At 35.7% G+C, this 20,877-nt stretch overlaps 3 protein-coding genes across 3 annotated transcripts; 1 reads left to right on the plus strand and 2 right to left on the minus strand.

The window, feature by feature from the left end:
* Positions 1-2,798: 2,798 nt before the first annotated feature.
* Positions 2,799-6,402, minus strand: LOC130641802 (uncharacterized). The gene is made up of 2 exons (XM_057448769.1): positions 5,719-6,402; positions 2,799-5,440 (listed from the first exon to the last, which is right to left on the minus strand). Exons 1-2 carry the CDS (start codon positions 5,892-5,894, stop codon positions 3,532-3,534), a joined length of 2,085 nt encoding a protein of 694 aa, XP_057304752.1. The 5' UTR covers positions 5,895-6,402; the 3' UTR covers positions 2,799-3,531.
* Positions 6,403-8,913: 2,511 nt separating this feature from the next.
* Positions 8,914-16,304, plus strand: LOC130641808 (hyccin-like). The gene is made up of 12 exons (XM_057448776.1): positions 8,914-8,978; positions 12,297-12,367; positions 12,654-12,758; positions 13,378-13,512; positions 13,855-13,899; positions 13,987-14,061; positions 14,182-14,309; positions 14,408-14,503; positions 14,885-15,028; positions 15,411-15,498; positions 15,578-15,683; positions 15,756-16,304. The coding sequence occupies exons 2-12, from the start codon at positions 12,332-12,334 to the stop codon at positions 16,238-16,240; spliced, it is 1,443 nt and encodes a 480-aa protein (XP_057304759.1). The 5' UTR covers positions 8,914-8,978; positions 12,297-12,331; the 3' UTR covers positions 16,241-16,304.
* Positions 16,305-17,579: 1,275 nt separating this feature from the next.
* On the minus strand, positions 17,580-19,827 carry LOC130641809 (four-domain proteases inhibitor-like). The gene is made up of 5 exons (XM_057448777.1): positions 19,755-19,827; positions 18,940-19,014; positions 18,414-18,560; positions 17,939-18,091; positions 17,580-17,758 (listed from the first exon to the last, which is right to left on the minus strand). Exons 2-5 carry the CDS (start codon positions 18,986-18,988, stop codon positions 17,613-17,615), a joined length of 495 nt encoding a protein of 164 aa, XP_057304760.1. The 5' UTR covers positions 18,989-19,014; positions 19,755-19,827; the 3' UTR covers positions 17,580-17,612.
* Positions 19,828-20,877: the final 1,050 nt, after the last annotated feature.

The following is a 20,877-nucleotide window of genomic DNA, read 5'->3' on the forward strand; positions in this document are numbered from 1 at the left end:
GATTGCTGTAAAGTTTGGTTGCTGTACCTCGAGGCAGTGGGGTCAAAATCCCTTACGTCAAAAAATGCCTGTTGGCCGTTTATCCAAAAATCACAAGCACGAATGTCCGGTCTACAATCATCACCGGTCTTTACACTTAATCAAAACGTTCTCCAGTCAACGGTAGCAAATTCGGTTCCAACTATACGTCATGGCAAACATCCTTGAGTAACTTTGATGTGAGGTCACGAATGTCGTTGTGACGTCTCGTAACAAAGCTACCCATCTTACACTTCATGCTGTGTTCAACGTCAAATCGAGCTCCACAAACGCAACTGCTGGGTAAGTTGGGAATGCTCCAACTGTAGCGTAAACGCATAGCATCCAAAAACTCTTGCTTATTGAGATACAAATCTTGCTCAGTGATTGGCAATACATTGGGCCAATTGGAGACTCCTTTTTGATGGTTGATGTCGTTTAGCTTAACTTGCTTCACCGTCGTGTTATTTCTGCATAGGGCCAGATTCTTTTTCTGGATATTCAATTTTAAAATTCTAACTTGTGCTTTAGCTGTTTTTGTATGGAGTCATGTACTGGACAAAAGTCACGCTATAGAGTGTCGTGTTGCGTAGTAGAGTGTCGAGGTTCAATATAGATCCCAAGGTCGCGAGGCGTAGTATAGGTGGACGCGAGGCGTAATAGTGAGACGCGTATGTAATAATAGAGAGACGCGAGGCGTAATAGAAGGACGCGAGGCGTAATAGAGAGACGCAAGGCGTAATAGAGAGACGCGAGGCGTAATAGAAGGACGCGAGGCGTAATAGAGAGACGCGAGGCGTAATAGAGAGACGCGAGGCGTAATAGAAGGACGCGAGGCGTAATAGAAATACGTGTAAAGTCGGAGCGTAATAAGATGTGTGATGGGAGGATCCGTGTCAGAGAAAGAACTACGCTTACATACATCTTCACTTTTTTCTTGTCATGAATACTTTAAAAGGAAAAAATGAAAAAAAAAGATTCCATACTTGGTGTACAAGGGCTACTAGTTCATCATAACCTCTCGTGTATATTATATGCCTATTAGAGGGGAGTTATGATAAGCAGAATAACAACCTCGATCAGGGCATAATACAACTTTTCGACGTTGGGACGGGGAAACAAAAAAGAGCGCGCTCTATAATTAGGCACGGGAAGAACTTATTAAATGACTACTGCTGTGGCTATTTTTTCGCGTGGTTAGAAGAACTGAAGGAGCTTTATTTTACCTAAGCATAATATCTAGTACGTATATAGTGAACAAAATGTTTGAATTTCTTCTTTGTAATGTATCTAATGTAACTAATGTCAAGTTAAGCAATTCAATCAAAAGTTCTGTGAGTGAACTAATAGTGGTGTTCATAACAATGTACTTTCTACGACCTGAACAGTTCGAAGAAACACTTCGATACCGAAGTTATCGCAATTTGCCATTGGATCGTTAGATCTACAAAATTCCAGGTATAAGTCATTACTTTGAAATGGATGATTTATCTCGGGAACCACAATAGCATCGTCACGGGTTTCGATATAATGACTCGGTACACTCCAATCTATACCATATGAATCGCAGTCATCGACAATATCATCTTCTGACGGTCTCCTTTGCAACAACAAACCTCTTTCCCATAATTGAAGAGGAGAAAGGTTTCTCTCTGTTCGGATAGGATGGTGATCATAGCCCAGGATAAATCTTTGAAAATGTGCATTTATTCTTGGAATAAAAACATAATGAAGGCAAAACAAATGCAACTCATTCGATATATCCAAGGCTCCTATCTCTTCCAAGTAAGTGAATATGTTGTGGTATATGTATGTGCAGCCGTGGAATAGATCTCTCCAGAACCTCTCTATCCTTTGGTTATGGCAACTTTTCCCAGCGATAAAGCTACCACGATTACTTCCTCGTCTTGATATCATAAACCAAGCAACGTCTACATTTTCCACCCCATGATCTCCTCTTACACGCGACGGCAAGCCAAAATTTTGTACTGCGGTCAGAAATAAATCGAGTACTACAGTAGCCTTGTTACTTGATCCGCACGACAGAAACATTAGACGCCTAGAATACCCATCTATGCCGCCATGAATGACTATCGACCATCTTATCAATTTGTGATTGCCGTCTATATGCCACAATGACCTTGGCGCTGCAACACTATATTTTCTTCTTCGAACTACATTACGTTGCAACGAGCGCATCAATAGCCCTGATGGATCAACCCGCCACATACTATCACGAACAACTTTCCAAGGAATGTGATAACCATGAGACAGTAAAAAACCTTTCATTCTACGTATGCCACAGTTAGGAAAATCTGAAATAATTTTTTTGACATGTTCATCAAGTTCCTCGTCACCAATCATAGTGTGCGATTTAGGTTCAATATCAAACTCTTTAAATCTTCTTTGAATAGTTTTTGCACTTACTCCGAACATTTCAGCTATTGCCGTCTGCGAAAAATTCAACCTCACTAAAGTTTTTAGAGTTTCCTCAGGTATATCGAAAGAAGGCCTGCCTATCTTGTGCCGTACAGTTTCCGCGTTACTAGTTTTGTTCACTGATTGAATTATCACTGATGCTTGATGAATACTACTCAGTACATTTTCGGTTATAACATCTGGATACTCTAAAGCTGCTCTAGAGCAGAAGCTGTAAAGTTCATCAAGTCTATAGACAGGATAATCCAAATCTGCTGTATTCGCGTCAACAAAGGATGACAATAACGACTGGATTAGTTTCAATGTATCAACAACAGAATTCTTAATAAAATCAACTGGACTCAATTGTTGTATATTCATGTTATATTCTGAAAAATAAAAGTACTGCATAAGTACACGAAATGTCAACAAAACCACTTGTTTGTTTAATCATACAATAAATCCTAAAAATGCCAGACGAAATTCCCTCCAAAATGTTCGAAATATGTTTAAAAGTTACTTAACGATAACAGTTCTGTTTTTAAATAACTTTCTCTGAGTGAGTCGACCGTATATAAGTAGAACATTTTTTCACATAAAGAACAAAATAACAAACATAACCCTTGTGAAATAAAAAGAAAAGAAAAATATCTTCTTGGTTAGCACAGCTGAATGATAATGCAATGCGTAACTTGATCACGACTATAACCATACATCTTTTCCATATAAAAGTTAGAAAACAAACAAAATAGAACAACAAAAAGACGAACTTATAAATGCATGTGCAGTATATATAGACTTCAAGGAGCGTACAAGTCAGTCATAAATTCGAGACTAATCATAATCAATCTGATCATTAAAAGTATGTATATCACTGGAAGAATTCTTGCATAGGACTGACAGGATTTTTATATTCCCCCCCACCAGAAAAAAAATCAGTTTTATAGAAGTGAGGCATATTTTGGAAGAAAAAGAAAAAAAATCGGCATTTTTTCTCAATGACAACATAATAAGAACAATGACAACATAAGCTAAAAATCGATCACCTTGAAGGAAAAAAATAAACTCGTTAGTGCCCCTAAAAATTTACAATTATCATGGATTTGCGAATCCCTTTGATTCACATGCTAAAGCTGTTGCCAACATATTGTGAAACGCCTTTTCTACAGAATGAACTGTAGGTAGGTAGATTATTTTTAAACATGCAGAGGATTTGCACATACTGTTTTTTTCATCATCCGACATGTATTTCACTCTGATTTCATTTTTCATACCATCCAGTGGAACAACTGTATGACTAGTACAGAAGGCAAGTACTTTACTCAATGTCATACTGTCACTTTTTTCAATAAACGACAGAAAAAATTTCTTTGCCTGTGTCTCCACGAAGGAAGTTGGTTCGTCAAAACTAAAACATTTGATAAATTCTTTACTCTCAATCATGCGATAACCAGCACAAAATATTTGATCCATAACTTTCCAATGACACCGAATCGTATTCAAGAAATTGCACGAGCTCAAACCTTCGAATAACATGTCTGAAGAGTTTCGGCGTGACAATATCACATCATTCAAAATGAGTTGTTGAACCAGTAATGGGACATTTTCTTTGTTAATATTCTTGTCGGCAGGCCAATGCGCAGAATTAATAAGTGACCAAAACACATCTTGCTTCTGATTGTCCTTGTAAAGCAGTTTGTCTATATCGTCCTTTGTTTTACATTGATCAAGTGATTCAATCAATTCAATCAAATTTTCAGTTGTTGCATTTGCTGGTATGTGGCTTTTATTCAAACTTTCAATCAAACTGTCGGTATCTCTACCACACATGTGTAAAAAGTATGGTTTTGCTAATACTGGGAAGCCGGTGTCAACACCAGCAATCAATGAATGTACGATAATCATACCAGCAACTTTGAAAAGCACAGCTTTTGTGATGTCTTTCACAGGCAACAAACTGTTATTTTCACCTTCAAATAGACGATTTTTAACTTCTTCTAACAAAAGGTTGAAATATTCGGTTTTCATTGCCCCACCATCAAGGCCGTCCTCTCCTTTAAACTCAATGATCAATTTTTTGGTCATAACTTGAGAATTCACAAGGTTCCTTTTGTAAAATCTCAAGGATTCCATCCAAAGATTGTCACGTTCAATTTCCAAAGTGATTGTATCATTTTCTGAAGCAAGAGATGTAATTTGATTGAGAATTTCTTTTAAAGACATGTCCTTATCTACACATTTAATTTGCAGCATGTCAGACATATTTTCACTTGCACTTTTCTCACTCAAAATATTGGCTGCCACATCGATAGATTTGGTATTCCGTAAAATGTCCTGAATTGTGGCTTTAGAGATTCGAGGAAACATTGCCGACAAAGTATCGATATGGGGAGAAGTACTTCCTACTTCTTTTTCATTCGATGGCCCAGCTTCATCGTCTATCATCTCTGGAAAAATGTCATCATCAAGTTGACAATAAGCTTGATGGAATCTTAAATCATTTAACGGATATTTCTGATTACATCGTACACAGTTAACTTCAATACCTGAATCCATAGTTGGTTCCTCCATTGGTAAGTCGCTCTGCACTGGTCTGATGTATATTACAGCGTGACCGGGTACTAAATTTTTTAAATAGCTGATAGAATAACCATCTTTTCTTGGTGGTATCAACACCAATGGTCGGTTTATTCCACCACTCTCAGCCCTCAGAAGTTCAATGCCACCACTCTGTGATGATAATTTTGGATAAGCTTTTGTTAACTCTTCCAGAAGCATAGCATGTGTTCCAGTTTTGGAAGGAAAAACAACTTTTTCAATTCCGAGACCAACTTGGTTTAGCTCCATTAATTCACGTGTATTAGGTGAAACTGATGTATCTTTGTAGCTCAGTGCACAGAATTTATGGGTCCATGTGTCCTTAATGAAGTTATTAGAGAGACGTGGTTTCTTTGCTTGTGGGCGATATCGGCTACCACCAGCATTCAACGCTGGAAATTGCTTACTGAAACAGAACAAGAATTAAAATAAAAATCTGTCTCAAACATAATAATCTTTCTACTCAGTGTATACAGAAAAAAATTAAAGTTGAACAAAATCAAAAAAATGAAAAATGTTATAAAAAGGTACAAAGGCACGAAAAAATTCAATAGTCACAATCAGCATAATGCCTGTGAGCAGTACTCCTGGAGAGATGATTATTGAAACTTATCGAAAAGATACAAAGGAGGCAATGATCATGCTGGGAGCAGAAATTCACAACTCTTAAAAATATCAACCTACTTGAAATCTTGTAGAATTCTCTGATGTTGTGGACTTGGATGTAAGTTTGGACTTGGATGTGAGTTTGGACTCTGGAAGATGTTCTGATTTGGATTATTTTGAGTACTTGTTGTTGATGATGACAGACCATCCAATGCATTATTCAGTCTGTCTATAGCGTCTTTCACTTTCTGCATGCTGAATCAATTTTTAATTCCTAAAACATCACATACAATTTAGCTTGAAAGTTTTGAAAATTACAACCATGCCGATAAATATTCACGATAGTAAGACAAAAATTTAAAAATGTCTTAAGAATATCCTTAAAGGAAAATCGAATAAGAACATTGTACATATTTGCTGCATTATTTAAAATTCTTGAAAATGGGTGCAGTGTCACTTGAAGAAAACCAAAACTTGAGAAATTTGCCATCATTACAATACACCTGTTGACAGTGTTGTTGTACACATGCATATGCACCGCACAGTTCCATTTAACTACCAGTCGTAGTCCTACGTTCTGTTTTATAAGCTGCCCTGTTTACCTATCAAAACATTGTAATCACATGGTGATACAAAACACAATATTAATACAAAAACAGCACATTGCTTATAACAGAATAGCATGCAAGCAGTGTAATAACATTTTTCGGCTTATCGGCACACTTCTCGTTGCAGGGGGAGGGGGGTTGATTGGTGGTGTATACAAGGGAAGGAAAAAAGGAAGTAAAAGTTGCTAGGGCAAATAATATAATCCATTATTTATAGCAATAGTATAGCTAGCCCATTACAAATTTTAATGAGAAAATATATATGAGGAGGGGGGGGGGTGCCAGCTATACCTGTGTTGACAAATGTCGTCGTTGCCCTACATTGCTTCCCTTCACTACTACACATACTTATGAATTAGCAACTTCTCACAATTTATCAGAATATAACTATAATACAGCAGAAATTAAAAAAACAGGAGAGAAAAAATCAGAGAGAACGGTCAGCCCAGCTGCTACAAAAACTTACTTTTTCTTTCGTGTTTTGTCTTGATTAATTTGCCAGTCAATTGAAAAAATTCGAAATTTATTCACGGGTAACCAAGGCAAATGGCGCGAAAGTACGCGTCCCCTCTTCCTACACGCCGCGTCGCCCTTGTTTGCGCGTCTTTCCATCACGCAACGCGTCCTTCTGTTACGCATCGCGTCCTTCTATTACGCCTCGCATCTCTCTATTATTACATACGCGTCTCACTATTACGCCTCGCGACTCTCTATTTCGCCTCGCGTCCACCTATACTACGCCTCGCGACCTTGGGATCTATATTGCACCTCGACACTCTACTACGCAACACGACACTCTATAGCGTGACTTTTGTCCAGTACATGACTCCATATTTTTGTTTGTCCAACATCGTAGATAACGTCAATGTCTTGCTCTTTGATACAGTCGACAAGAAATTTTTTGATCATTCTCGAATTGTTGAATTGTACTTGTGCGTCGTCAGGAAAAATCGTGAAATTCAATCCACCAATTCGTGTGGAAAGCGATAGCAAAAGCCTTTCGTTTTCGGAGCATAGATGACCACCAGTTATCGCAGGTATGAATTCGTTTCTGACGATTGTCTCTATCTGTTGAAGTAAATTTTTGATGCCAGGAACGGTCCGGAAAAGAAATGTCAATTTAGCTTTAAAACCGGTTACAAACGCAAAATAAGATGATTGAGGTTCTAGTTCAGCAATATTTGAGAGAAGTTTAAGCTGCTCAACTAAACTGGCAACTTTGCTGTTACATATTCAATCTTGTAAAACTGACTACCAATGACTGCACTGAGATGACGTTGATCAGTCAATGTCACCAAAATATTTGAATCTGCAACGACTTGTTCAGCATTAAGTAGATACTCTTGTTTCACAATTAGATTGGATTTAGTCGCTTTCGGGAAGTAGCCGTATTTCGAACCAATGTCAACGATTTTCGACCAAAATTCTTTATTTTCGTAAAGTTACCCAGCGACAATAAAATCATCAGCGTATGCAACCTTTTTCAGCGTTTGTTCATTCGAACGTGTACTGTTGAAAAGTGCTTTCAACAATGGTATGATTCCAATAGCATATGAAGCCATTGACGTTGGATCACCCTGTGTGGTGCCTTCCCTCGAAAGAATCTCCTTTCCGCCTATCACGAATAAACGTGCAGGTACAGCATAACAGTTGTTGATGAACGTAGCAATCATTGGGCATAACTTCGAAATGTTATGCAGCATTACCTTTCTATTAATTTAGTTAAACGCATCCTCAGCATTGATTAGAAGAACAGCCTCAGTATCATCGTTGTCGAAAATATCATGCTTCGCATGGACGGCTGCTGCTTCAACACCAGCATTTTGACCAGCACAAACCTGTAACGAACCTGCTGCTTTAATTACGTCATTTCTAGATATGTTCGTCACAATCTTTCCCACTATTCTGCGAAGCACCTCACCAAAACCAATTGGTCGTAAACCAGGAGTTTGTTTAACGGAATTAGGCGGCAAGCAACAAAGGCTTCAAGCGGAGATCTATGAGATTCTGGAATAGATTCAATACGCAGCTTCTTTGTTAATTTTACAGTATTTGGCTCTTTACTTTAACTCCTGCTATATTTTCAGTAAAAACCAACATCTGGTGCAATAATTACTGAAATCAAACAGTGGTAAAGTGGATCGCCTCGTGTTGTTCCCTCCTTGGATTTTATTTCAATATTATTGATTACAAACAACTACTTTGCTGATTAGCTCTAGCAGCTAGTAACGGATGTTGCAAATATTCGGCATAATATTCGAATATTAGCTTTAAGGATTGATTAATCTTCGCGCAGACATTTTTTATGAGGTCCAAAAATGCATTTGGCGAATCAGTCATGTCGAGATGTAAGCACCCTCGTCTCCAAAGTTTTTCTCTGAATGCGTTACTGCGTTATATTTTATGAAGTTTAACAATTTTTGTAGACAAATAACCACAAACTGGGGAAAGTACTGTGTGAAAGCTTATAAAACGCTGGGTGTGTCAGCAACAAAACCCCGATGATTTTTTACAGGTTGTTGCGGCGCAAAAAAGCCCGACATCGTACACGGTGAACGTAGGAGAGACAACGTTCCGAGAACGGCAACTCAAATCGCAATCTAATAATGGCGGGTTCATTGTGATGGGTTTCTACTGACTGTCCTCCATGTTTGGAATATTAACGACTGTATTTTGCTCTTTTTAAACTTTAGAAAGAGCTAGTTATCCTTTAAATCTAAGGACAGAGAGGTATTTATTTGAATTCTAACTAGCTAATATATAGCAATGCACCACCACAACAGTGTGTTCTATTTAAAAATTTCAAAAGTGTTTGTGAAAAATATTACCATCAAAAAGACGTTAAGCAACTGGATTCTTTAAACTTTCTGAAAACAACTAGCTATAGCTAGTTCGGAAATCTGAATAAAATACTTGTTTGCAACTCTCCTGAATTATTCTTGAATTGGTCTAAATTATTCCTGAAAAATAGCGCTCTTGATATCATTGACTTGATCACAAAAGAGACAACCCCTTAAAGTATTACACAACTCTGTGTCTTTACTATAGCTATATATTAATTGATCAAGTTGTATCAAATGAAGCCTATTTACAAACTTTGTAAATATATATATGTTTTTTGTCAAGTTTTGTGCTATGTGTGAACTAGTGACTCTCGGAAAACTCAAATAATGTTCAATTGAGAATTTTGATCTGTTTCTCTTCAGTTCCATGGGGCCACCTCTAAGAAATTGTTTGCTTGCCGTAACCCAAGTAAAAAAAAAACTCTTGTCAGGCAGGCGGGGAAATTATCTTTTTGGTCCTCTTTCCAGACAATAAAATTTCCTAAAAACTCCCATCAAAGCAAAATTTTGTCCAATACGTGATGTAATACAGTGACTAACAGTTTTTCTGAGTTGTTCACGTTTCTCAAACCTAGTCAAAACCACTTAAGATAACATAGTGGAAGAGTAGTACGCATACTCTATTGGTGTTGCACAAGACATCTGTAAACCACCCTGGGTATTTCGTGTGAGTATACCTCAAGCATAACAACAACAGCAAAAAAATAAATTCAGTCGACGATTTATGTAAAATTATTTTGGAGGTCGGTAAAAAAGATCTGAGAAAAAGAATTTTCATGTCCCCCTGACCCAAATTTTTTTCAGTCAGCACCATTTTAAGGCTATCAGTGGGTTAAGGTAACCAAAGAATTTTTCATGGATGGCCCGGACCACTTGCAGTTGATTCTTTGTTCATGGTAAATCTCTGCATTTGTATGAAGAGCAAAAATAATGGCGCATTTTGGTTTAATAAAAAAATAACAAAAATAATGGAAGTTTAAGTAGTGTTAGTATTTATTACGTTGATTACATAACCATTTACTTATGTGTATATACTTACTAAAAAAGCATTGCCACTTCCTTCGTTGTTTCCAGCCTAGCCTTGTTTCTATGGTGTCAAGGTGTATAGTATAATAAGTAGCTGTTGAGGTGAAAAAGATAAAAATAAATGCATGCTCAAAAACTTTCTTCTAAAAGTTATACAGCAAGAATTATTCTTGTGTTGTTTTGAAAGTTATACAGCAAGTTATACTTGCACTGTTTGGAAATTTATACAGCAAATTATTCACCTCCTATTTAAAATAATAAAAAACAGGAAATTATTTTTATAAAAGTCTTAATATTCTTTTAATGTTTTTCGCACTGGCTTATAAGAAAATCGAAATCCATAAGTGCAAAATCTTTACTTTTTATAGTTTAGTTGACAATATTTAAAGTTTTTTGCAGCATTAAAATTATATATTATAAATTCATAACGGTGGAGGGTGTTACGACAAGCGCATTCTACTCGTTCAATTTTATTTAAAACGTATGTATACTATATACGTTTTGACCAGAATGTCAAAATAGTTTTTCTAAAGTTTTCAGAATCTAAATCTGGAAATACATACTCAGTTGATGTTATAGGAACATCGCTGCATATGTGAGATATATTTGTATAATTAAACATGCACGATATTTTCTTCCCAAGATAATGGATCAAGTAAGACTTGAACCCACAACCTCTCGCTTGACGGGCAATTGCTCTACCGGTTGCCCTATTGATTCGATGCTATCCCTCTAGGACATGTAGTAGATGAGGCAAGGATACTATCTCATTGCAAAATACCACAAGGGCAAGGCCTATGTTCTCCTTGCTACATAACCTTTCTACTAACATGTACCAACAAGATATCACCGAATGATGCACAACCTGAGCTTACAACCAACCGATCAATTAAATTTATCATACTTGTTTTACAAGAAAATTTGAAAATGTCAAAGCTAAATAATGTCAGGAAAATCGAGGTCAACTTTTGAGTGGAACCTGTACTGATACCATGTACTGTTAGCATTTACTGCATTTCATTTTGTGTGTATACTACCAGGAATGTATTGAAATATGTTTCACAATGTTCAAATAATATTCAATTTGCTTTATTATTTAACAAACACATGGTTTTTTTTTTAAAAAAGAAACTTTTGAACAGCTGAACATGTGGAAATAAAATTCAGAAGCATGCTTCATTGCTGCTGCTGATACTTTCTTTTCTTTACACAAATATTCATTCATCTTGAAGTATAATATGGTTGCTTAAGGCCATTAGGTCCATTTTTAAATACATTATATGAACATATAAACATTTATGTGCAACGTTTAATACCGAACTTATAACTTGTTTATGATTAGTAGTGAAAGTTTAAAAACTTGTTTCGCCACTGACATCACAACTCAAGGTCATGTAAGTCTCTACAGAATCAGGATATGTTTCAGAGAGAAAATAAATTTTTACAGACTTTTAAGGCTAAGTGTTAAAAGCAGTGTTAAAAAAGACCTGTGGAAAGATCCCATCAAGCAGAAGAACAGAAAAACTAAGGAAGTTTATTAATTTTAATGACGTTGGCAATACAAAAATTTTTTTCAACCCATTGCTTACATTGTATAGAGCTTGAAATATTGATTTTGACGAACAGTTGAAGAGATAATTATTTGCCATTTTGACCTCCCTCCTCCCCATTTATCACTCAACTTTATTTTTTGCATATCCCTCCCCTGTATGTATGTATTTTCAGACTCCCCTTTTTTCACAAAAATAAAATATTTCTGTTAGAAAACTTAACAGCTCTCTATAAGTGCCTTTAAGAAACGAAACAAGAAGTCAGCCCTAAAAACAAAGTGAACAACTAGGTGGCCATTTTTGACACATCTGGTGAACATTAACCAAGTTCTGTATCATGTGATAAACAACTGGTAGTGGTGAACATGTATTCTCAGAGCCATACCTGAGGGATTACTTTTTATTAAATCCATAAATATATTAAAAGAAAACCTTTTTTACACTTTTATGTATTTATGTAACAACTAACTTGAAATAAATTACTCCTTGTTAATTTTGTTGGGATTTTTTTTTGTTTTGCAACAGTGGCAAAATTTTGCCATCAAACATGTCATGTGCATGCACCCCATAGTTGTGCTTTCTAATTTATTAATTTGGGTGTATGTAATAATATACATTTTACTGTTTAGGTAAAATACAATAAATGATTTGAAGAAATAACATTATGACATCTCCTAATGAGTTTCTGAACATAGTAAAGGTATGTGATTAACATCAGGTTGAGGAGGATGCCACAAATACGGTTTTACACGTTCATTGCAGTTTTTTTAAGTTCACATTTTTATCATATCATTAATTTACGCCAAGATTTAAATTAAGTTGATCATTTACTATATAAAATAATGAAGTGATTACTTTCAATCTGATGTTTTAGCTGCTGCTCTGGTCAAACATTTTTTTGTTCTGTTGTCATAAAAAACAGAAAAATGATTCAGCAACAATAATTCTACTTATTTTATTAAGCAATTGATTTATATATATTTTAGAATAAAGAAAGGTTAGAATTGCTGACAGCAGTTCAAGGATTCAGCTCAGATGAAGAATTGATTAAGGAACTGTTTGATATTATTGAAAACAATCATGCATCCACTGTATGTAACTTTTTTCTACTTTATTAGTAGTTCCAAAAAATGGCAGTTGTATAATTTTCAACTTTGTATATATACTTATGTAAAAATATTTACATTTGTGTAATACACATGGTACCCTGTACAACCACACCCCTCAAAGATTTAGGGATATTTCTCATCTTGAAGTCTTATTTATTGTCCTTTACTAATTTTCTTCTTTTCTTTTTTCAGTAAAGCACAATGTTTCACCAGAAACAGAAAAAAGCTGGAAAATGAATTCTGCAATTATTGCCAAAAACTATGCTAACTCACAAAAAATTTTCTATTCTAAGAAGTTCATTTTTCGGGATCATTTATTCAAGGTCTTACCAGAGATTGGAGTCAGAGATTTGTGTCTATGAATATAGTCCTAAAATATCGTAATAGAAAAGAAATAAATAATTTCTGAACTATTAACAAAATGTAGCTCTTATTTTGCGTTTCGGTTACTTTAGTTGGATGTCCCCTGACTCTATATCTATACCTATGTCCAGTCACCCTAAACCAGTTATTACATGTTACATTTGTGATAGCTATTGTCTTGATTATCCCCTCTGCAAAAATTATGTTATGCATAAATCAAAAATATATTCTATCATAGGTTGCAGACTGTGTATGTGAGGCATTATTCAACATTTACTCAACACAGCAACAAGACTGCGTCGTATTCTGCATGCAGTTTATACCAGCACTACTATGGGCGTATTATAGTTGTCTGTCAAGAAAAGTGAAATGGGTGAGTTATCAACTTTTCAACTTTTTCCCAACTGAAATTGAATCCTATCAGTACTTTGCATTTTAAGTCAACAGAGGTATGATTTTGGTGAGCCAAACTTGTAGGGTGAATAGTGGGATATCATATGTTGTGGAATATCATGCTATAGTTTTTATTAAAAATGTAATTTCTAAGTCACAGAATCAAGTAACAGAAACTTAGTTGTATATACATGATAATTTGACCATGTGATTTAGTTTTGTTGTTGTTGTTGTTGTTGTTGTTTTTGTTGTTGTCATTTTTTTAATTTTGTTGATTTTGTTAATTAATAATTTGTCCATGTGATTTTACTTTTATTTGCAGAACGTAAGTAAAATTGAAGTGCTCCTGCTTCTAATTTACAATGAGGTAAACATTTCTCACGATATCTTCCCAAAAGCAGGATCTTATACTTCCTCCTAATACTTGTACATCATAGTGATTTTTTGTCTACAGGTCGTACAAGAAAACAATGAAGCAGCTAGATCATTTTGTATACCCACACTGTCAAAAGCCTCAGTTTATCACGAGGTAAAAAATTATTTTGTTTTAAGCTTGAGGTTTGTTTTGATACTTTAGACTTGTAATTATTTTGGCTGACTGTTTGATATTGTTTTAAATCTAAACGCCATGTTTCGTCCCTTTTTTCAGCCATATACGTCGTTCGGGAGCACACTAACGTTGACTGAAAATGCGCTGAGTCAGCATGAGAAGTCTGACATACCTATTCCTGTACAAGGTCCAAATAAATATCTAGACAGAATTCCTGCTGGTTACAGGTTAGCGTTTTTCGCTGTTGTTGCCATCATATTAAAGTGTGAATTTTTCTTTTAAATTTCTAAAAATCAATTTAAAACTGTGCTCCTTGATTTTACAGGTCATTGGTTACAAAAACTGTTCTCCATCAATACAATGTTTATATATCCTGTTTTTCTCCTGCATCACTGATTTCACACTGTAACATGATATGCAGGTATATAAACCTAAGTGGTGTATGTAGGTCTTGACTTATGCAAGTTATTTATTTATTTAAAAAGGCCGGTTCTTTGTGGAAATCAACGAAAGGTGATTTGCTTCAAAAATACACTACAATTGCTCTTTTCTGTCGCAGAGTTGATACAGAAATAGGATAATTTGAAAAACCTGAAAGAATTATTTCTTGTTTTTTGTTTTCCTTGTCGCTGTGTATTTGCTTCCTTAGATTTAGACGTTTATTTAACTAAACTCGGAGAAACTCTTCCTGTTGACTTTTTCCAAACTTTCCCGCTAATCTTCATAGCCCAAAAGTTCTAAAAAAAGGTAGCTGATCTATACGCCGATCTTTATTTTTATTTTGTATATTTCATATTTTTAGGTTGAGTAAATGTGGCTACAAATATGTGGAGTCAGACTACAAACATATTTCAAAGGAGCACATTAAATTACTGCAGAGTTACCCAAAAGTCAATTTAAATTACCACGTGATCAATGAGATGGTCATATCACTTCATTTTATTAGGTAAGACTGTAACTACTGCTAAGCTCCTGTGTGGCGGTTTAAAAATTAATACTATACCCTGAATTTAAAAATATATTGAAACTAGAAAAAAATGATAATCTTTATTATATGAAACGTAAATAATTTTAAAGGGAATTATTTTAAATTTTAGAAAAATACATAAATTGACGCAAATTTTATCAAGAACTTCAAGTTAAGGCCAATCCCCAAACGAGACAAACGCAAAAAGTGACTGTAAATGACAGATAATTCTCTTTGCTACAAAGAATGGAGGGATCAAAGATTTCTCTCCCAAATAATATCTATCGACAACGCGTAAACGTCGGGTCGAGTGATAAGTGGGATTCTGTCTTTTAGTTTAATAGCTATAAATTTCTTGTAGTTATAATGGATTGATGGAAGACGCAGTTACAGTGTTAAGAGAACTACATCAAAAAGCAACTTACACGTTGTGTTCTGCTGGGATCCTGGTAAGAAGGTTGTATAAATCATCAAAAAAGTGGAGTCTGTTCAATAGATTCCAGATTGTAAAGATTTTCTATTTTTTAGAGTACACAGTCACTGTTAAACTTAATTGACTTGTCAACTAAAGCGGAAGCAACGTTTGATATCTTGTCACCAGTCAATCCAAAAAATTCAACTTACAGGGGTCAAAGTAAGGTTTTTTTCTTATTCTTCCAATTTAGCCTTTGACTTTTAGGTGTCTTATTTTAAAACTTCTTTTTAGTAAAATTAGCGAATTTACCTCCGAAAATTTATCGAACCACAACTCCGCCGCCCTCATTAAACATATCAGTAATATCACCGGAACCGAAAGTATCATCGAACAAGCAAGCACCAATCGCTAAAATCGACGACATAAACATCCAATTGGATAAAAAAATGATTTCAGCGATTGATATTGACAATGTTTCACCTGCTATATCACCTGTTGCCATGACAGCGTCACCAAAAGGAAACCGTGGCGTAGACGAAACTGATATCCCAGGAAACATTAAAATTTCTCTCACCTCTGCAGAGGGAAATTCAAAAAACTTACGTTATATTGAAAAAGAATTAATAGAATATACTAAAAACAATGACAAAACGCCGCTTATCAACGGCGGTGAAGAAAGTGACAATGGTGTTCCAGTTGCCAAAACTTCTCTAATGAGGGGATCGGCAGAAAACTTGCAGAAAACACTTCATTCTACAGTGGAAACAAAAATGTAAATAGCTAATTTTAAATATTCAAATTATTATTTTTATTAACATTAGGTAGCACATTGTCGGGGGATATTTTTTTTTCATTGTGTCGTCATCAATTTGATGATCTATCTAAGTACTTATTTTCCGTGCTGTGGGAGAGTTCTTTAAATGGTTGATTAAGCAGTAGATTTGCAGTAGATTTACACGCTAAAAAGCTATCACACCTTAAAAGCACCTCAGAAACAACATTGTTTAAATGTAAACTCTATATTGTTACCTTGAGAAGATTAATTTTTGCGAGAAATAATATTCGTGGATTTTAGCGCTTTTCGTGAAATATAACCTGCGCATAACTGGTCAAAAAAGGTACGTAAAATCTCCTAGGTAAAACAACTTTGATTTGTCCTTAAATTTTAATCCGCCTGAGAAATCTAAAAAGCGTCATCCGTGAAAATAAATTCGCGCGAAAATTAATGCACTTTAGGTAGGTAGTGTTTTGTTGGTTTCAGATTATTTTTTTGATCATGGACATAAATACATTCACACTTATAATTTAAATTTGCATGAAATAAATGAACACTAATCTTTCTTTTGCGTAATAATCACGGTAATGCAAATTAAGAATTTTCGCACCTTTACGGATCCCGCGTGCAAGTTTTAGCAGAGGATTTGTTTCTTTTATTATGGTTCATTCGCTCAACCTCGTATTTAAACTACTTGCTTCATCCACCGTAATAGAAATGTCAGACTACCGTACATGGGGAATTCATTGTTTAAATCAGAAATCACCTCTACATTTACCTGGCAAAAAACTTTCGCGACCTTGGGCCTGAAGTTTAGCGTTGTAAACATCACTTTTATCCTCATTATTGTTATTGGCATTTTGTAGTAACTACTCGTTAGCCCGTGAAAAATCACGGGCTAACGGGTTCGCTCGTCCTTTTTATACCGCATTGCGTGCTTCTCGCTATTGCGCAGCTAAGCTACCATTTTGCGTGACAGAGAGACAGACGTATACGGGCATTATAATATAGATTTCATACGCTATTTCAAAACCTTAGTTCCGTTGCGAAAAATCATTGAAAAGTTCATTCGCTGGAGTTATTCCTTGCGAAAGGTATTTTCCATGAATTCGCTATTTTTTTATTTTTTTTGACTCGCTATAGTAGACGTCTTGATAAATAAGTTTTATATCAAACTATTATTCGTTATTTGTAGCAATATGAGAAATCAAAATCCTAAAATTTTGTGTTTTCGCATCTCGCAGCAATGACACCATTTTCAGGTCATAAACTAAAAAACCTGACGGCTGGGTATGGCCATTTCCAGTGGTTCATTCACCCTGAAACAATTGCATATTGCATACATTCGATACATTTATTCAGTTAAACATAATTTAGTTTTTACATTTTCCAGGATAGACAGCAACGATTGGTTTTTGTTGCTTACAAGCCAATGATAGCATCACACATTCAGTGGGGTATGTCTTGCCATCCGAACCACAAACTGGAGCGTACTCACGAGTGCAAGCGATCTTGCATTCTAAGTAAACAAAGTTAAGTAAAACACAGTTGTACAGCTGCCTTCACCTATACAAACGTTTGAAAACCTATCTGATAATCAAGTATCTAGTAAGAGGTTCAGACTTACTAAAACAACTTAATATCGACATTTATTCAGAAAGCAGAGAAACGTTTTCACATATTCCAAAACATCTCTTACCTCCGCAGTTTTTGTCGCCATTTTGAACTGCAATAATGGCTTCTCCTTTTCTGCAAGCCGCACTTCTCATCGCGCATTCACTGGGATAGACGATACCATCATGACCACATACGGGTTTGTAAATCATTGTACATGGGAACATACAACCGTTACCTAAAGAGCGTGTTACAAGACCATATGACTACAATTCCTAGGATCTTCTAGTTAACCTTAAAGTTCCCTTTATAACATCTAAAATTGTTTTTTCTGCGGCATGCATTTTTTTCTGAGGAGTTCCTTTCATTATCACGTTTCGAAAATGGATTAACTAGGTATGTATGTTAGAGAAGGCTCTGGATTGTCTGATTTCTCCTAAACTTTCCTTAAAATAAAAATAACGTTTTCTCTCTTAAATTTGCACTCCAAAACCTCCCAAAATGTAAATTTTAAATCTGTTACCACTCTGTTGCTACAGCAGTACAAAGAACTCTCTTACTTTCTTTGCAGTTTCCTTCATACACAGCAGTAATAGCTGCTCCTGTTCTGCACGCCGCCCCTCTCATGGCGCATTCATTTGGGTATGTGTTTCCATCACTACCGCACACCGGCTTCAGCATTAAGATGCATGGGAATGTGCAACGATCTAAAAACGAAAAAGACATATTGTTAAGAAATAGAAGTCCAGGAGATATTTTCTTCTATTGCGATCAGACTATTATCAGACTAGAACCTCGTTCCCAGCGTCTGTTGTCTCTTTTTTATCTCGGACGCGAGACGGACAAGACGAGCCTGCTTCAGGGCCATGTATTGCCGTCCTGGGGTCAGAAAAGATACAAGATGCCCTGGGGACGAGGTTGATTAGACGAGAATTATACAAATTTTCCACAAACGTTTAATCAGTACAAAACTTTTCTCCAAGGAAAATTAACCTTCCCCAGTGTCCCAAATTAGGTCTTGTATCAACACAATTCCTGTTTTGTTACGTCGAGGAACAAAAAATTTAGGGACAAGATAATGATCACCTGCAAGAGTTCCAACGAAGAGACAAGCAAGAGCGATAATTATCTTCATCTTGTGTAACACTTGCAAAAGGCTTGCTAAAAATTAGAATAAAAATATTTTATTGAAAGAAATTTTCGCAGGGAGAAATATTCGCGCTATTTTGTGGATTTACCGTTAAAAAAACCCGCGAAAACATTTTTTAACGACAACCACGAATGATGTAGGTTACAATGCTTTTTCAAATTGGAGTATTTAGTTATAACTAGTCGGTGGCCGTAGAAAAATCCACGGGTTTGCCCGTCCTTTTTTATAACCTCATTGCGTGCGTCTCTCGCTACTTGCAGTACCATTTTGCTTGACAGACAGACAGACGTATACAGGTATTATAATATAGTAATTATAATATATTGTTAATGTTATAAAAAACATGGGTAAGGGATCAAACACGGCTAAGGCTGATACGCGATAAAATGTTATATGCCTGGTCCTAGCTTTTAAATATTTTTATAAAACCCTACAATTACGGATCATAAACTTTCGTGGAGTTTCTCTAGGGGTACCTAAAGGACACGCGACTTGACCGAAACCACAAATGTTTTCAGAGTCCCTAGAAATTATAACCGCTATTAACGCTCTGCCCCTTGTTGTGTTGCGGACTATTATTGTACACAAAACACTTTAAGCGATAGTATTTAACGATAAGTCTATAAAACAGCTTTCCAACCCTCGTCCCCAGGATTTTTTTGTCTTGAGAAGACGACGAAAATTTTTTCCACGTCATCTCTCATGTCAAGAAGGCAAAAACCCTGGGAACAAGAGTGACAGCTTTCCTTACCTTCAAACAACGAACTGCGAGAAAAGAGAAAGTGAAGGTCATGATAATGTTTTCGATTTTTATATACTTTGATGACATCATAAAAAGCATATGATTCAATACAGATAAGTGTCTCGTTTATTCAGACGTGTTTCGTTTATTTAAATGTGTTTTGATATAATCTTACTTTACTTTTTGCAATTGTTTGTCCAAATGTTTAAACATTGGTTAAAATTTTGACGTTGAGAAAACACGAGTGAAAATACACACGTTTAATAATGATCACTTGCCTAAAATGTCATGAAGTTGAAACACTGTGTATGAAAAGGGAGCTCTTACGCATGTGCAGAATCGTACATTTATTTGTTCCCAGGCTCCTTGTTTAGAACTATTTTTATGGGACGACGTTAAGCAACAGCTACTAATGATGCATTAAAACATCGCGAAGTTTTTTCAAGCGCAATGACAGAAAGTGTCCTGTCAAGAAAGCATCCCTATTCTTAATCTCTCGCACAGTAAACCATTTTCCTCCCTCCTTCCCCTCTTCCCCTTAAACTCTCTAAATTACCATGAAAGAAGCGATATCTGGGAAGAACTCGCTAAATGAGACGATAGACTAGTAATATATTTGGATCTGAGATTCTTTTGCTATATTTTATTTTGTCGTGAAAGTTTTTCTCACAAAATTCCCCCCAAAAAAATATTTCTTTTTTTACCATGACATCAACCTCGTCTTGAGAACTATTTGCTTCTCAACGGTGCTGCGCTTTCTGATAGTTCTTAAAAGGTGCTGGGGTCGAGCTTGACCATGACATCAGAAATCATCTCTATATTCATTCTTGGAGGAAAGATTACGGTTTCTTTCCTCCAAGAATCATTTTACTGAAAAGTCTCCCCCGTGAGTTATGCCTAAATTCCGGGTTTTTCTCCCCCACGGATCTTTCTGCCCGCGAAATTTAAAAGTATGAATTAATTACGTGATGCCACTGCACTAAATTATTTTAGCCAAAATCAATTTCTTTTGTGGATAAATAAAATAAATAAAAATAAAAATAGATAATTATACGAGTTATAAATTTCTAGCCAGGTTCAACATTTTTTAGTGCATAAGCGGGGACCAACCTGGAGTACCAATATTGAGCTT

The sequence above is a fragment of the Hydractinia symbiolongicarpus genome, chromosome 4, assembly GCF_029227915.1.
Source record: "Hydractinia symbiolongicarpus strain clone_291-10 chromosome 4, HSymV2.1, whole genome shotgun sequence".
In the NCBI taxonomy this organism is placed as follows: Eukaryota; Metazoa; Cnidaria; class Hydrozoa; order Anthoathecata; family Hydractiniidae; genus Hydractinia; species Hydractinia symbiolongicarpus.

What these genes read in the sequence shown, in the direction of transcription:
- LOC130641809 (XM_057448777.1), bottom strand. Translation starts at nt 18,988, where the DNA reads ATGAAGATAATTATCGCTCTTGCTTGTCTCTTCGTTGGAACTCTTGCA. An exon ending in CTTCGTTGGAACTCTTGCAG is followed by an intron (nt 18,561 to 18,939) that starts GTGATCATTATC and finishes TTTCGTTTTTAG; the next exon opens with ATCGTTGCACATTCCCATGC. An exon ending in TGAAGGAAACTGCAAAGAAA is followed by an intron (nt 18,092 to 18,413) that starts GTAAGAGAGTTC and finishes CACGCTCTTTAG; the next exon opens with GTAACGGTTGTATGTTCCCA.
- LOC130641802 (XM_057448769.1), bottom strand. Translation starts at nt 5,894, where the DNA reads ATGCAGAAAGTGAAAGACGCTATAGACAGACTGAATAATGCATTGGAT. An exon ending in AGAATTCTACAAGATTTCAA is followed by an intron (nt 5,441 to 5,718) that starts GTAGGTTGATAT and finishes GTTCTGTTTCAG; the next exon opens with TAAGCAATTTCCAGCGTTGA.
- LOC130641808 (XM_057448776.1), top strand. Translation starts at nt 12,332, where the DNA reads ATGACATCTCCTAATGAGTTTCTGAACATAGTAAAG. An exon ending in TGCTTCTAATTTACAATGAG is followed by an intron (nt 13,900 to 13,986) that starts GTAAACATTTCT and finishes TTTTGTCTACAG; the next exon opens with GTCGTACAAGAAAACAATGA. An exon ending in TGTGTTCTGCTGGGATCCTG is followed by an intron (nt 15,499 to 15,577) that starts GTAAGAAGGTTG and finishes TCTATTTTTTAG; the next exon opens with AGTACACAGTCACTGTTAAA.